At 37.1% G+C, this 13949-nt stretch overlaps 5 protein-coding genes across 5 annotated transcripts; 4 read left to right on the forward strand and 1 right to left on the reverse strand.

Annotated features, from left to right (window-relative positions):
• Positions 1 to 757: 757 nt before the first annotated feature.
• Positions 758 to 3396, forward strand: LOC106413038. The gene is made up of 5 exons (XM_022690278.2): positions 758 to 931; positions 1015 to 1200; positions 1306 to 1434; positions 1518 to 1664; positions 1747 to 3396. Exons 1-5 carry the CDS (start codon positions 872 to 874, stop codon positions 2068 to 2070), a joined length of 846 nt encoding a protein of 281 aa, XP_022545999.1. The 5' UTR covers positions 758 to 871; the 3' UTR covers positions 2071 to 3396.
• Positions 3397 to 4224: 828 nt separating this feature from the next.
• LOC111200116 lies at positions 4225 to 5734 on the forward strand. The gene is made up of 5 exons (XM_022690786.2): positions 4225 to 4358; positions 4447 to 4635; positions 4747 to 4881; positions 4966 to 5112; positions 5191 to 5734. The coding sequence occupies exons 1-5, from the start codon at positions 4299 to 4301 to the stop codon at positions 5569 to 5571; spliced, it is 912 nt and encodes a 303-aa protein (XP_022546507.1). The 5' UTR covers positions 4225 to 4298; the 3' UTR covers positions 5572 to 5734.
• A 998-nt stretch (positions 5735 to 6732) lies between these two features.
• Positions 6733 to 8202, forward strand: LOC111200118. Its single transcript, XM_022690787.2, has 5 exons — positions 6733 to 6867; positions 6949 to 7140; positions 7246 to 7380; positions 7485 to 7631; positions 7714 to 8202. Exons 1-5 carry the CDS (start codon positions 6808 to 6810, stop codon positions 8083 to 8085), a joined length of 906 nt encoding a protein of 301 aa, XP_022546508.2. The 5' UTR covers positions 6733 to 6807; the 3' UTR covers positions 8086 to 8202.
• Positions 8203 to 9236: 1034 nt separating this feature from the next.
• LOC106415307 (proline-rich receptor-like protein kinase PERK12) lies at positions 9237 to 12770 on the forward strand. Its single transcript, XM_013855967.3, has 8 exons — positions 9237 to 10536; positions 10615 to 11070; positions 11154 to 11240; positions 11358 to 11428; positions 11536 to 11612; positions 11858 to 12005; positions 12087 to 12248; positions 12318 to 12770. The coding sequence occupies exons 1-8, from the start codon at positions 9804 to 9806 to the stop codon at positions 12561 to 12563; spliced, it is 1980 nt and encodes a 659-aa protein (XP_013711421.3). The 5' UTR covers positions 9237 to 9803; the 3' UTR covers positions 12564 to 12770.
• A 25-nt stretch (positions 12771 to 12795) lies between these two features.
• Positions 12796 to 13737, reverse strand: LOC106415310. The gene has a single exon (XM_013855974.3). It carries the CDS (start codon positions 13520 to 13522, stop codon positions 12965 to 12967), a length of 558 nt encoding a protein of 185 aa, XP_013711428.2. The 5' UTR covers positions 13523 to 13737; the 3' UTR covers positions 12796 to 12964.
• Positions 13738 to 13949: the final 212 nt, after the last annotated feature.

A 13949-nucleotide genomic window follows, 5' to 3' on the forward strand; every position in this document is an offset into this window, starting at 1 on the left:
AATGAAACTACTAACACAACAACAAAAAACAGTAATGAAAAACACGATTGAGAACCGAAACCGAAAGGCAGAGGAGAGAACACTCGAGAGAACTTGAGAGGGTCGCCAAGAGCACGCAAAACCTAATCGTTTGTTTTCTAACTATTCTCTTAATTCTCAATTAACAAAGTCACGAAGTCTTTTGTTTTGCCTACAGGCTACAGGCTACGAACCATTGTCCATTGGTAAAGCTTTGGTTGATTATACATACTTGATAGATGAGTTTGCAAGTAAAACTGCAAGAAGAGCTATATTTCAAAAATAATGTAATATTATGTTTGTTTTTTGATATTGTTTGACATTATTATTTTAAGTTATTTTTACATTGAGTTGCAGGGCCAATTTTTTTTTAGGACAACAGGGGCCAATTTTTTTCCTTCGCTTCTAGTCTTGTAAATGTCAGGCACGGCCCTGTAACTTATGCTTGAAAATGTGGATGGGTTATTATAAGCACAAGATCCTAGTAAAGGTTACTCTGGTCCCGGTGGTTCAACTTTCATCTATGGTCATCACATGAAATCTAGTGAATCTGCTATCATCCGTATGTAAAGCCTCTTGAGAAAGTAACCCTAATAAATTACGTATTGTTGATTCAAGGACTGTACTTAAAAAGGAACATGCTTTTTGATGGGTCTCCTCTTTCCTCAGAAAGGTCTCGCTTGTACGTCATGTAATTCATGAGAGTTGAGCTGCCATGCATAAAACTTAACGTACACTATTCTCTCAAGATGCAGAATATACTATTCCACAAACCATATAATATACACAAGCTTTAGATCGTCATTTACTTTTGCTCTAATCAGTTCTGCTAGGCTAAACTTTCGAACAGAAAATGGGTGTATTCCCTGGATTTGGTAGCTGGATCAATCAGAACAGTCAACAGCCTCTTAAGGTCAGCCTTATATCACCAATCATAGGAGCTGATCGATGAAGCCAAATAAATATAAAACACATTTTTATTGTTTGTTCATGTAGGCCGAGTCCAAGAGATCTGAAAATGGCGAATCTAAGTCGGCGTCAGAGAAAGACACTAATAATGCTCCTGCTAAGAAGAAGGAGGAGGTGGTATATTATGATGAAAAAGAGGACACGAGACAAGAAGGACTTTGGCATGAAGCAGAGAAGAAGCATCCATGGCATAATCCACCTCCCAAGATCAAGGTAAGAAAAAAATCACTCTAACACAATACAATACCCAAAAAAAAATTGCCTTGGTAAAATCAATAACAAGATCCTTAAGTTTTCTTATATTTTTGATCTTTGAAGGTGACAAATAAGAAGGGTCTTTACCATATGAACATAGAATTGACCGTGGGAACGACTCCTAATATTGTCTACTACGTGTTGACTGAAAGCAATCCGTTTTTCGATAGGAAGAAGTGGCGCCACCTAATGGTTGTCTTTGCTGATCATTATATGATTCGAATGTGGTATTAAATATAGTCAATACTTGATATGTTTATCTTTTTGTTATCAAGAAAAACACATCAAGAAAGGTTTTGAAGGAGAATGGTCCGAGGCGGATCGTCATGGTAGAGAAAGCTGTGGCTTATGACTTCCTTTCGCTGACGACTATATCTATCCCGATACACCTTACTATGGAAGAAAACAGAAAAGATCTTACGGTAACAAGCTTTCTCTCACAAGAATCAACAACACCTTTGTGTTTGTATTGATGAAACCTAACTAATTCAGCTTATTGGACAGACAAAATATAAGAAAGAGAAAGTATTGTTCATGAAAGAGTTCCACGGCAACTATAAAGTGGAGCCTATATATGTAGATCAAGAACGGTTGTGCAAAAAGAGGCTACCAAAGAGTCCAGAAGAATATAAAAAATGTAGCGGTGGCCAAGGAAGGATTGGGTCAAAATTAACAATAAACCATTACTTCCAACCATATCCTCCATTTAGTCTACCTCCGCTTTCTTGGTTCATCCGTGGGATCACCATCAAAACCTCCAAAAAATTGCTCAACTTGCTTCAGGACATGGCTTTTTCTTTACGACAAGCAGGGCCACCCTCAGAATAAGCCATCAAAGCGAGAGGAAACGATGTTGTTGAACTACATAATTTTTAGAAAATCAGAAGATTATTAGTAAACATATATACAAAAACTGTTTATCGCGTATGATTATTTTGGTATCGACTACCGCAGCTGAAAATTGTTTTTTTTTTATAAGTTGAAACTACTAAAAGTTATTTGTGTTTTTAACATATCATAAGAAAGATTAGATGGACTGGATTTGTTATCAATTGATGGTTCAAATATTTAATTGCACTCGAATGATCATGCAAGAAAAAGAATACAAAAAAACTATATTTTACTGTTTTAAATTTAGATTTTTTTGTAAACAGTTGATGAGATTCGATAATTTTATGAAAAATTATTTTTTTTTCTATTTTTATTGTTAATAATTTTATATAAATATATATATAACAACAGTTTTTAAATTGGTTTAGCCGTTTAAGCAATGTAAAATGTTAGACGATACTTACGAAGGGCTACGCAATATACCTAGGGAAGACATAAAGACACAAACATGGAAAACACTAGCTTTTGTTCAAGGAACATACGCAAATACATGTTTGAAAAACGATATATTCTTATACAAATATAAGAATACAAACAATGTAGTGGTAATACTGGAGGAAACAATTGAAAGAACAAATACATGATTAATTTAAAAGGCCCACCAAAGAATTATCAACATTATTTAGAGCATGATTATCGGGATTGCTTAACTGGGTTGCTTAAATTAATTTTGATTTAAAAAAAAAATTGCATTTTAAATGAAGCAGCTTTGCTTAATTAGGAAGAAGTAGAAGAACCAGCGCTTATGAAACACGCGTCAGACACAGAAATATCCTCCTCTCTCTCATCTCTATCTCTCTCCCGTGAAATCAGATGGCTTTGATTCCAAAACGTGTGATTGATCTCGAACGGGAGATTTGATCTGATACACTCCATGTTTAGAACAACAAGGAGTCTTTTGGAATCACTCCAACATCTTCACTTGTAATCTCCTCGTGAAAGCTTTGTGTAAGAAGAACGATGTGGAGAGTGCCTACAAGATGCTCGACGAAATTCCCGAGATGGGTCTGGTGCCAAATCTGGTGACGTACACGACTATTCTTCTTTAAGGTTGTAGCTTTGTTGGTTCTTGTTTTCTTTAAGGTTGTAGTTTGTACTTATCTTCTTGGTTTTAAAAGGAATGTTATATGTTCTTGTTATGGTTCTGCGCATATGCCTGTGTCTTATGCTTATTTCTTTTGGGATCAATTATGCTTGTGTCTATGTCTATTCTGTATCTTCTTCTTATGTTTATATAATATTCACTCTCCACTTGTAGCAACACAAAACTCATCTTCTCTCTCGACTTGTAACAACACCAAAGTCATCTACTCCCGTTTTCTCTCTTTAATCACTTTGTCAAACTCATATTTTAAGAACCCCAAAATTAAAATTTTGCATTGGAGGCAAAAAATTAAAAAGCTCTTAAATAAAGTGCTTAACACATATTTATTACTAAAAATGTGATTAAGATATTCATTAGGGTTGCTAGGGATAATGGTGCTCTTAGGGTGAGTGTTTGAATACCTATTCGAAGTCGAATCAAATATTTCAATATTTTTAATGTTTTGGTTTAAATTTTGTTTCCTCATTTAAATATTTTTTATATTTAGATCAGATTTGATTCGGTAAAATTTAGTGTTCGAGTATTTTTGGTTATGTCTGAGCTTTGTATTAAATATTAAAAATATATATACAATCTTTTCATTTGAACTCTTTTATTTGTACCAAAATAAAATTCAAAACATTATTTGAAAAATAAGTTTTAAAAATTTGTTTACATGTCATCACCACATTCATTTTCACAAAAAATAACATGGCTTAGTTAAAAATATGATACAGCATTTTCTTATTATACATGTATAATCTTAAAAATATGAAATCCAATGACTGCTATCATCCGTATGTAAAGCCTCTTGAGAAAGTAACCCTAATAAATTTCGTATTGTTGATTCAAGGACTGTACTTAAAAAGGAACATGCTTTTTGATGGGTCTCCTCTTTCCTCAGAAAGATGTACGTCATGTAATTCACGAGAATTGAGCTGCCATACATAAAACATAACGTACACTATTCTCTCAAGATGCAGAATATACTATTCCACAAACCATATATTATACACAAGTTTTGGATCGTCATTTACTTTTGCTCTAATCAGTTTTGGTAGGCTAAACTTTCGAATAGAAAATGGGTGTATTCACTGGATTTGGTAGCTGGATCAATCAGAACAGTCAAGAGCCTCTTAAGGTCAGTTTATATCACCAATCATATATAGGAGCTGATCGTTGAAGTCAAATAGATATATAAACACATTCTTTATTGTCTGTTAATGTAGGCAGAGTCCACGAGATCTGAAAATGGCGAATCTAAGTCGGCGTCAGAGAAAGACACTAATAATGCTCCTGCTAAAAAGAAGAAGAAGGTGGTGATATATTATGATGAAAAAGAGGACATGAGACAAGAAAGACTTTGGCATAAAGCAGAGAAGAAGCATCCATGGCGTAATCCACCTCCCAAGATCAAGGTACGAAAAAAATATCACCCAAACACAATACAATACCCAAAATCTTTTTGCCTTGGTAAAATCAAAAAAACAAGATCCTAAATTTTTTTATATTTTTTTATATCTTTGAAGGTGACAAATAAGAAGGGTCTTTACCATATGAACATAGAATTAACCGTGGGAACGACTCCTAATGTTGTCTACTACGTGTTGACTGATCCAAAAGGCGGTCCGTTTTTCGATTATAAGAAGTGGCGCGACATAATGGTTTTCTTTGCTGATCATTATATGATTCGAATGTGGTATTAAATATAGCCAATGGTTGATATATATATATTTTTTGTTATCAAGAAAAACACATCAAGAAAGGTTTTGAAGGAGAATGGTCCGAAGCGGGTCATCATGGTGGAGAAAGCTTTGGCTTATAACATCCTTTCGCTGACGACTATATCTATCCCGATACATCTAACTATGGAAGAAAACAGAAAAGATCTTACGGTAAGAAGCCTTCTCTCACAAGAATCAACACCTTTGTGTTCGTATTGATGAAACCTAGCTAACTCAGCTTATTTACAGACAAATTATAAGAAAGGGAAAGTAATATTGATGAAAGAGTTCCACGGCAACTATAAAGTCGAGCCTATATATGTAGATCAAGAACGGTTGTGCAAAAAGAGACTACCAAAGAGTCCAGAAGAATATAAAAAATGTAGCGGTGGCCAAGGAAGGATTGGGTCAAAATTGACAATAAACCACTACTTCCAGCCATATCCTCCCTTTAATATACCGCCGCTTTCTTGGTTCATCCGTGGGAACACCATCAAAACCTCCAAAAAATTGCTCAACGGGATTCAGGAGCTGACTTCGTCTTTTCGACGGGCAGGGCCACCCTCAGAAGAAGACATGGAAGCGAGTGAGATAGAGACTGTTGAAGTACATAATTTTTTGAAAATATAGAAGATTGTTAGCAAACATACAAAAACTGTTTATCGCGTACTATTGATTATTTTGGTATCGACTACCACAGCTGAAAATTGTTTTTTTTTTGAAGTTGAAACTACTAAAAGTTATTTGTGTTTTTAACATATCATAATAAAAAAAAGAGATTAGATGGACTTGATTTGTTATCATTTGAAACAATAATCGTTCAACTATTTAATTGCACTCGAATGATTATGCAAGAAAAAAAAATACAAAAACTATAATTTTGTGTTTTAAATTTAGAGTTTTTTGTAAACAGTTGATGAGATTCGATTGTTTTATAAAAACAATTTTATTTTTCTATTTTTATTGTTTAATAATTTTATATAAATATATAAAACAACAGTTTTTAAATTGGTTTAGCCGTTTACGCAATGTAAAATGTTAGACAGCTACACTTACGAAGGGCTACGTAGCATTACCTTGGGGAAGACATGAAGAAACAAACATGGAAAATACTAGCTTTGTTCAAATATTGGAGGAAACAATTGAAAGAACAAACACATGATTAATTTAAAAGGCCCGCTAAAGAATTATCCACACTTCTTCCACTTGCTCTAATTTGACATCACCATCATGCCAAACGGATGAGTGTTCGGATACCTATCGAAGTAGAGTCAAGATATTTCAAACTTTTTAATATTTTGGTTTAAAATTTATTTACCCATTTAAATATTTTTTTGATATTTGGATCAGAGTCGATTCAGTAAACTTAGGATTCGAATATGTTTGGTTATGTCTGAACTTTGTATTAAAATATTAAAAATATATAAACAATTTTTTTTTTTAATTTGAACTCTGGTCCCCGTGGTTTAATGTACAACTCACAGGAGCAACATTCCTCTATGGGAAACAGCTACGAGAGCCAAATTAAGGGGTCATCAAATGCAATCTAATGACTCTGCTATCCGTATGTAAAGCTTCTTGAGAAGGTAACCCTTATAACTTATGTATTGCTGATTCAAGGATTGTACAAAAACAAAGGGAAAACTTTGATGGGACTCCTCTTTCCTCAGAAAACTCTCGCTTGTACGTCCTGTAATTCACGAGAATTGAGCTGCCATGCATAAAACTTAACGTACAACATTCTCTCAAGATGCAGAATAATACTTTAACTAACATTACAGAAACCATAACATATATACACAAGCTTTAGATCGTCATTTACTCTTTGCTCTCATCAGTTTTGGTAGGCTAAACTTTCCAATAGAAATGGGTGTATTCCCTGGATTTGGTGCCTGGATCAATCAGAACAATCAAGAGCCTCCTAATGTCAGCTTATATCATCAATCAAATATAGGACCCGATGAAGCCAAATAAATATAAACACATTTTTACTGTTTGTTCATGTAGGCCGGGTTCATGAGATCTGAAAATGTCGAATCCAAGTCGGTGTCAGAGAAAGATACTAATAATGATCATGCTAAGAAGAAGAAGAAGAAGGACGTGGTATATTATGATTATAAAGAGTTGATGAGACAACGAGAGCTTTGGTATGAAGCAGAGAAGAAGCATCCGTGGTATGTTCCCCCTCCCAAGATCAGGGTAAGATAAAAATCACCAAACAAAATACAATAGCCAGATGTTTTGGCCAAAGTAGAATCAAGAACAAGATCCTTAAAATTTCTTATATTTTTTATATCTTTGAAGGTGACAAATAAAAAGGGTCTTTACCATATGAACATAGAATTGACCGTGGGAACAGCTCCTGATACAGTCTACGACTTGATGATTAATCCAAAAGGCGGTCCGTTTTTCAATAGGGAGAAGTGGCGCGATCTAATGGTTTTATTTTCTGATCATTATATGATTCTATTGTGGTATTAAATATAGCCAATACTTGATATATATATATATATATATATATGTATTTTTTTTTTGTTATCAAGAAAAACACATCAAGAAAGGTTTTGAAGGAGAATGGTCCGAAGCGGGTCATCATGGTAGAGAAAGCTGTGGCTTATAACGTGCTTTCGCTGACGACTATATCTATCCCGCTACATCTAACTATGGAAGAAAACAGAAAAGATCTTACGGTAAGATGCTTTCTCTCACAAGAATCAACAACACCTTTGTGTTTGTATTTGATGAAACCTAGCTAACTCAGCTTATTGACAGACAAAATATAAGAAAGGGAAAGTAATGTTGATGAAAGAGTTCCACGGCGACTATAAAGTGGAGCCTATATATGTAGATCAAAAACGGTTGTGCAAAAAGAGGCTACCAAAGACTCCAGAAGAATATAAAAAATGTAGCGGTGGCCAAGGAAGGATTGGGTCAAAATTGACAATAAACCACTACTTCCAGCCATATCCTCCATTTAATATACCGCCGCTTTCTTGGTTCATCCATGGGATCACAATCAAAACATCCAAAAATCTGCTCAACGCGCTTCAGGAAATGGCTTTGATTGTACGAGAGGCAGGGCCACCCTCAGAAGAAGCCATCAAAGCGAGAGAGAAAAATATTATTGAAGTACATAATTTTTGAAAAATATAGAACTATAGAAGATTGTCATCAAACATACAAAAGCCGTTTATCGCGTATTAGCGATTATCTTGGTATCGACTACTCCAGCTAAAAATTGTTTTTCTGAAGTTGAAACTACTAAAATTCATTTGGAATTTAACATATCACAAGATGAAGTGCTACGTGATATACCTAAGTGATGAAGACATGAAGAAACAAACATGGAAAATACTAGCTTCGTTCAATGAACATACGCAAATACATGTTTGAATAAAAAAAATATTCTTATACAAATATAAGAACACAGACATATGTCGTGGTAGTATCGGAGAAAACAATTGAAAGAACAAATACGTGATTAATATGGGAGTTTGTTGGTGAGTAGCTGGCTCGTCTCTAAGATATGGGAGTTTTGGAAGCAAAGGTTTAGAGGACAGACCCATCGTTTCCCCCTAGATCTAAAGGGTGAGCTGTAGCCACCGTGGACTTGCCTGTTTTGAGGAGTCGTTTTGCTCCTCCTGCATCTCACCTCCATTTCAAAGCTTCCGTTGAGTTCTTTGAGACCTCTGTGGACGTATGTGCTTATCTTATTGATCGCGTGGCCGGTTTGGAGAGCGTATTGTACCGCCTGCGCTTGATCAGAATTGTGCTTCAAGCAAGTGTGTGCGTCTGTTTGTTTGGTCATGAAGTCCTATCTCTGAGTGGTCGCCAGGCAATTGTTTTCAACACGGTCCTCCTCGACTAGCACCGGAGCGCGTCTTGCCAGCCGTCCGTTGTCGTTAAACGAGAGACCTCCATCATAGCCCTTTGGACCTTCTCCTCTATCCTTCTCGGGTTTAGGAAGTGCTTAGATTTGGACCAATATTGCTGATGTTTGTTGCTGAATTGTGTTTCATTGCTTGGCCTTGTTGGACAAACATTGAATTCGTGATGCTTAGGGTTCTTTTTAAACTTTTTTGGGGTTCTAAGCATCGGTTTGGCCCTCGAGCAAACTGGATTGCAGGCTCAAATTTGTAATCAAACCATCATTAATGATTTAATGACATTTACAATTTAGCAAAAGAAAATACGCGATTAATTATTAATGGGCTTTAGAAAACTGTCTGGTCCATTTTTGATTCGACGTTACCGGGTTCGAGTCGGGTGAAAGAGTCCTGAGAAATAACATTTGAAAACTCAGTTGAATTTGCGCGGTAAACCCGGGAATCAAGGAAGGAGTGACATTCCCAAAAGAAACAAAGGGCCAATACGAAGAACAAATAGAGTTTTTTTTTTAATCGATGAAAGGAGTGAGGGAGGGCACAGGAGACGTGCCAACAACTTATCATCGCATCATGTCAACTTGTTAGATTATTCCTTTTAAAAAAAAATATTTTCTTATTTCTCTTTTTTTTAGATTATTTCTCTCTTCTTCTTCTTCTTTTTCATTTTTTTTTTCTGGGAAAAGAAACTGAGGGAGGGAGATATACAGGTTCTCCTTCCATTAATGGCTTGCATTTTCTCTACCTGATGTAAAAGGTCCTGCATTAATAAACCCTAGTTTTTTTTTCTCTCAAGGGAGGGAAAATTAAACATTTTTAATCAGCGTTTATTGTGCTTTTCTGAGTTTGGTTTATTTTCTTTGATCATTTAATTTGAAAATCAATTGTTTCCATCAATTGATTAACCAAATAGTTTTTGGAGGTTAGATCATTATGTTCTGAAATGTTGTTTCTGCAAATAATTATATAAAAATATAAATGTCAGACTCCGGCGGTTCCCCGGCTTCTTCACCGCCAGCACCACCAGCCGATTCAGCTCCCCCGCCGGAGACTTCTCCTCCTCCACCGTCTGACTCATCACCGCCGCCACCCTCTGATCCACAACCGTCACCTCCTCCTCCAGATTCACTTCTTCCTCCGCTACCTTCGCTTCTACCACCATTAACCGCCACTCCGCCTCCAGCTTCAAATCCTCCACCGGCAGACTCAACCAACTCTCCGCCGCCAACATCAACTGAAACCCCTTCTCCTCCTCCTCCTGCGAATTCAGATGCTCCACCAAACGAATCCAACAACCCACCTCCATCTCCAGACGTTCAATCTCCTCCTCCTCCACCGTCATCTCCTTCAACAAACCCTGAAACCCCACCGCCGGAATCTCCTCCTGCTCCACCGTCAGACCCCACCAACTCTCCCCCAATCCAACCATCACCACCAGCTTATTCCCCACCGCCTAGCTCCCTCCTTGCACCACACAAACCTAACGGTGGCTCCGGTAGGCCCGTCGGGTCTCCATCAGTCCCCAGCAGAGAAACGCCTCCCACAAACAGTAGCAATGGAAACCAGACTATGGTCGGTATGGCTGTGGCCGGTGTCGCCATCATGGCCCTTATAGCCATTGTGTTCTTTGTAAGAAGAAAGAAAAAGAAAAACATTGATGCCTACGCTCACTCACAGTACTTACCACAACCTAACTTCTCCGTCAAGTCAGGTTTAAAAAAAAAATCTTTACTTTAATCTCTCTGTTCATCTCTACGCTTAGCTTTGATAATTTTACTTGAAAATGTAGATGGATTCTTATACGGACAAGACCCTAGTAAAGTATACTCTGGTCCTGGCGGTTCAATGTACAACTCCCAGCAGCAATATTCCTCTATGGGGAACAGCTACGGTAGCCAAAGAGGTCAATCCAATGACTCTGCTATCCTCGGAACTGGCCAGACTCATTTCAGTTACGAAGAGCTTGCGGAGATAACTCAAGGCTTTTCTCGGCACAACATTCTTGGAGAAGGCGGGTTTGGTTGCGTCTACAAAGGTACGTTGCATGATGGTAAAGTTGTTGCGGTGAAGCAGCTTAAAGCTGGAAGCGGACAAGGTGACCGTGAGTTTAAGGCAGAGGTTGAGATCATCAGCCGTGTTCACCATCGGCATTTGGTTTCTCTGGTCGGTTACTGTATTTCGGACCAACATAGATTGCTTATCTATGAGTATGTTTCTAATCAGACGTTGGAGCATCATTTGCACGGTAAATGGGTTTAGTCATTTCTGCTAAAAGTGTTGAGCTTTATGTGTTAGACTCACTCACTAAACACGTTTTTATCATTACAGGTAGGGGAAGGCCGGTGTTAGAGTGGTCTAAGAGAGTCCGGATAGCTATAGGATCAGCCAAAGGGTTGGCGTATCTGCATGAAGACTGTAAGTAGTTACTCATCCATTAGTTGAGAAACATGGCCTTCACAAATTTTTGGTTGTGTGTTTTTTGACTTTAGTTCAAAACATAAGCTAGAATTACATCCTTGTTATGTTCTACAGGTCATCCAAAAATTATTCACAGGGACATTAAGTCAGCAAACATTCTGCTAGATGATGAATATGAAGCTCAGGTGATGAAAAAGCTTCTCTGTTTTTTTTTTTTTTTTTTTTAATATGTATTATATGACTTTGTAAAGCTTTAGTTGATGAGACTTGTTTTTGGTTTCTTATTGTTTAGGTTGCTGATTTTGGACTTGCTAGACTCAATGATACAACACAAACTCATGTATCAACTAGGGTTATGGGGACATTTGGGTAAGCATTCTTCACAAGAGAAATCTAGAAAGTTGCACTTGATCGATGTACCAAGTTTTTAATTGAATAAATTTTACATTCATTCTGAAAAAATGCATTCTTTACAAACTCTACTCCAAAGCTCAATCTATTATGGATCCAATGCTTGAAGACAAGTTTGTTTTATCTTGCATGAAACAATACTTTTTCATAATGACTTATGGTATCGTCAAAAGGATCAAAGATTTAACATGTTTTATGTTCAGGTACCTAGCGCCAGAATATGCATCAAGTGGAAAACTGACAGATAGATCCGATGTCTTCTCGTTTGGGGTTGTTCTCTTAGAACTTGTAACGGGACGGAAACCAGTTGACCAGAATCAGCCTCTTGGAGAAGAGAGTTTGGTCGAATGGGTAAAAAAAAACATTCTTCAATTACAGTAAAAGATTGGCTCTAGTTTACTCATGCAGTACTACTTATAAATGACTTGACAGGCACGTCCGCTGCTTCTGAAAGCCATTGAGACTGGAGATTTCAGCGAATTGATCGATAGACGACTCGAAAAACATTATGTGGAACATGAAGTCTTCAGAATGATTGAGACAGCCGCTGCATGTGTTAGACATTCTGGTCCTAAACGTCCACGCATGGTTCAGGTAAACATATTTAGCTAAACAATTATTGCTTGCTCTACACGAAACTCAATTCATTTGGTAAAAAAAAAGGTTGTGAGAGCGTTGGACTGTGATGAGGACTCTGGAGATATTAGCAACGGAATCAAAGTTGGGCAAAGCACAACTTATAACTCAGGGCAGTACAACCAAGACATCACGAAGTTCAGGAAAATGGCGTTTGGTTCTGGTGATAGCGGAGAGGCAGGGATGTATAGTGGAGATCACTCTGTCATAAGCTCTTCTGATTTCTCAGGGAATGAATCCGAGACTCGACCTTTCAATAACAGACGTTTCTAAACTGGTGAAAGTAATACGTATATTTGCCTCTTTTTCTTGAGCTATGTAAAACCATTCTTTTTGTGTATTGTGTTGAGATGCATTTCTTGTTAGGTGCCTTTAGGATTTGTTTTGAGAGAGGCTGAATAGTGAAGAACTATGTAGTCTGATGAAAACGTTCTTCCAGAAATTTGTTGATTTTTTTTTTAATTTTGCCAAAATTCCTTACAGAATTTACATAGAAAATTATACATATATATGATTTATTATTTTGAGACTAAGAAGTTTGATAGCTTCAGCTCTAAGTTCCATACCCACAAGATCAAGCCAGAAAGGAAAAAAAAAAACACAAAAGAAGAAAAAAAGAGAAGCAGTAAGAAATAAAAAGCATAAGTGGTTTGTTTTTGGACAAAACAAGATCATTAGTGCCTTGGTCGTAACTCAAAGTCAGGACCTCCACGTCTGACTTCGCCTTTAGCATGATGGTTTCCATTTTCCGGTAACTTGAACCTCACTCCATGTTTGATAACCGGAGGAGGAGGTGGTCCTCCTCTTCCTCTTTCTTCTCTCTTGTTATCAAATCCCAATTCTATATCCTCTCCGTAATCTCTTCCAGAGGGTTTCTCAACATGCTCAGGCCGTTTCATATCCAACCCAAACTCCAAATCACCTCTCTCCCTCGGCTCACGGTCCACAGGACGTATCTCACGGCTCTTCTTAGACGACCCTTTCTCATGCTTTGGTTGCTTGCTGTGGTCCTGCTTAGCGGCACGGCTTTCACGGTTGCATAGCCTCCCGAAGACACAAGCCAGAACTGACAAGACAAGGATTACGGCTAGGACTATGAAGACTGTACCAAAAGAACCGCGAGAGCCAGAGGAAGATGAAGACGAAGAGGATTGATATGGATACTGTTTAGTATATGCGGTTGGATACACTACAACAGGTTGCTGCATCTGTTGCACTCCTTGGTCTCCCATTTTCTCTCCTAGGTTTTGGGTTATGTTTGGTTCTTAGAGATAAATCAAGAAGTGGTATAAGAAGATGATGAAGTTGTCAGGGATTACTTTGAAGTTCCTTGAGTAGAGATCAAGGAAGGTTATGGTAAAGGTACTTGTGGAACAAGAAATGTGAATATGCTTCATTCCATGTGAGATAAGGGGTAATGAATTAATATAAACATACTGCGGTTTGAAATAAATTTGTCATACCAAAAGTGATAGATAATAAAAGGAATAAGACTAATGGGTCTGAAACCAAAGTTTTAAATTGAGATAACATTCTCTGTTGTTTTTCTTTCTTTTCTTTTCATAAAGAGAGACTACTAAAGAGATTCTTTGTGATGTGTAAGTGCAAGGAGAGAGATGTACTTTGGAACAAATCTGATTTCTTTGTGAGAAGATAAAG

The sequence above is a fragment of the Brassica napus genome, chromosome A8 (genome assembly GCF_020379485.1).
Source record: "Brassica napus cultivar Da-Ae chromosome A8, Da-Ae, whole genome shotgun sequence".
In the NCBI taxonomy this organism is placed as follows: domain Eukaryota; kingdom Viridiplantae; phylum Streptophyta; class Magnoliopsida; order Brassicales; family Brassicaceae; genus Brassica; species Brassica napus.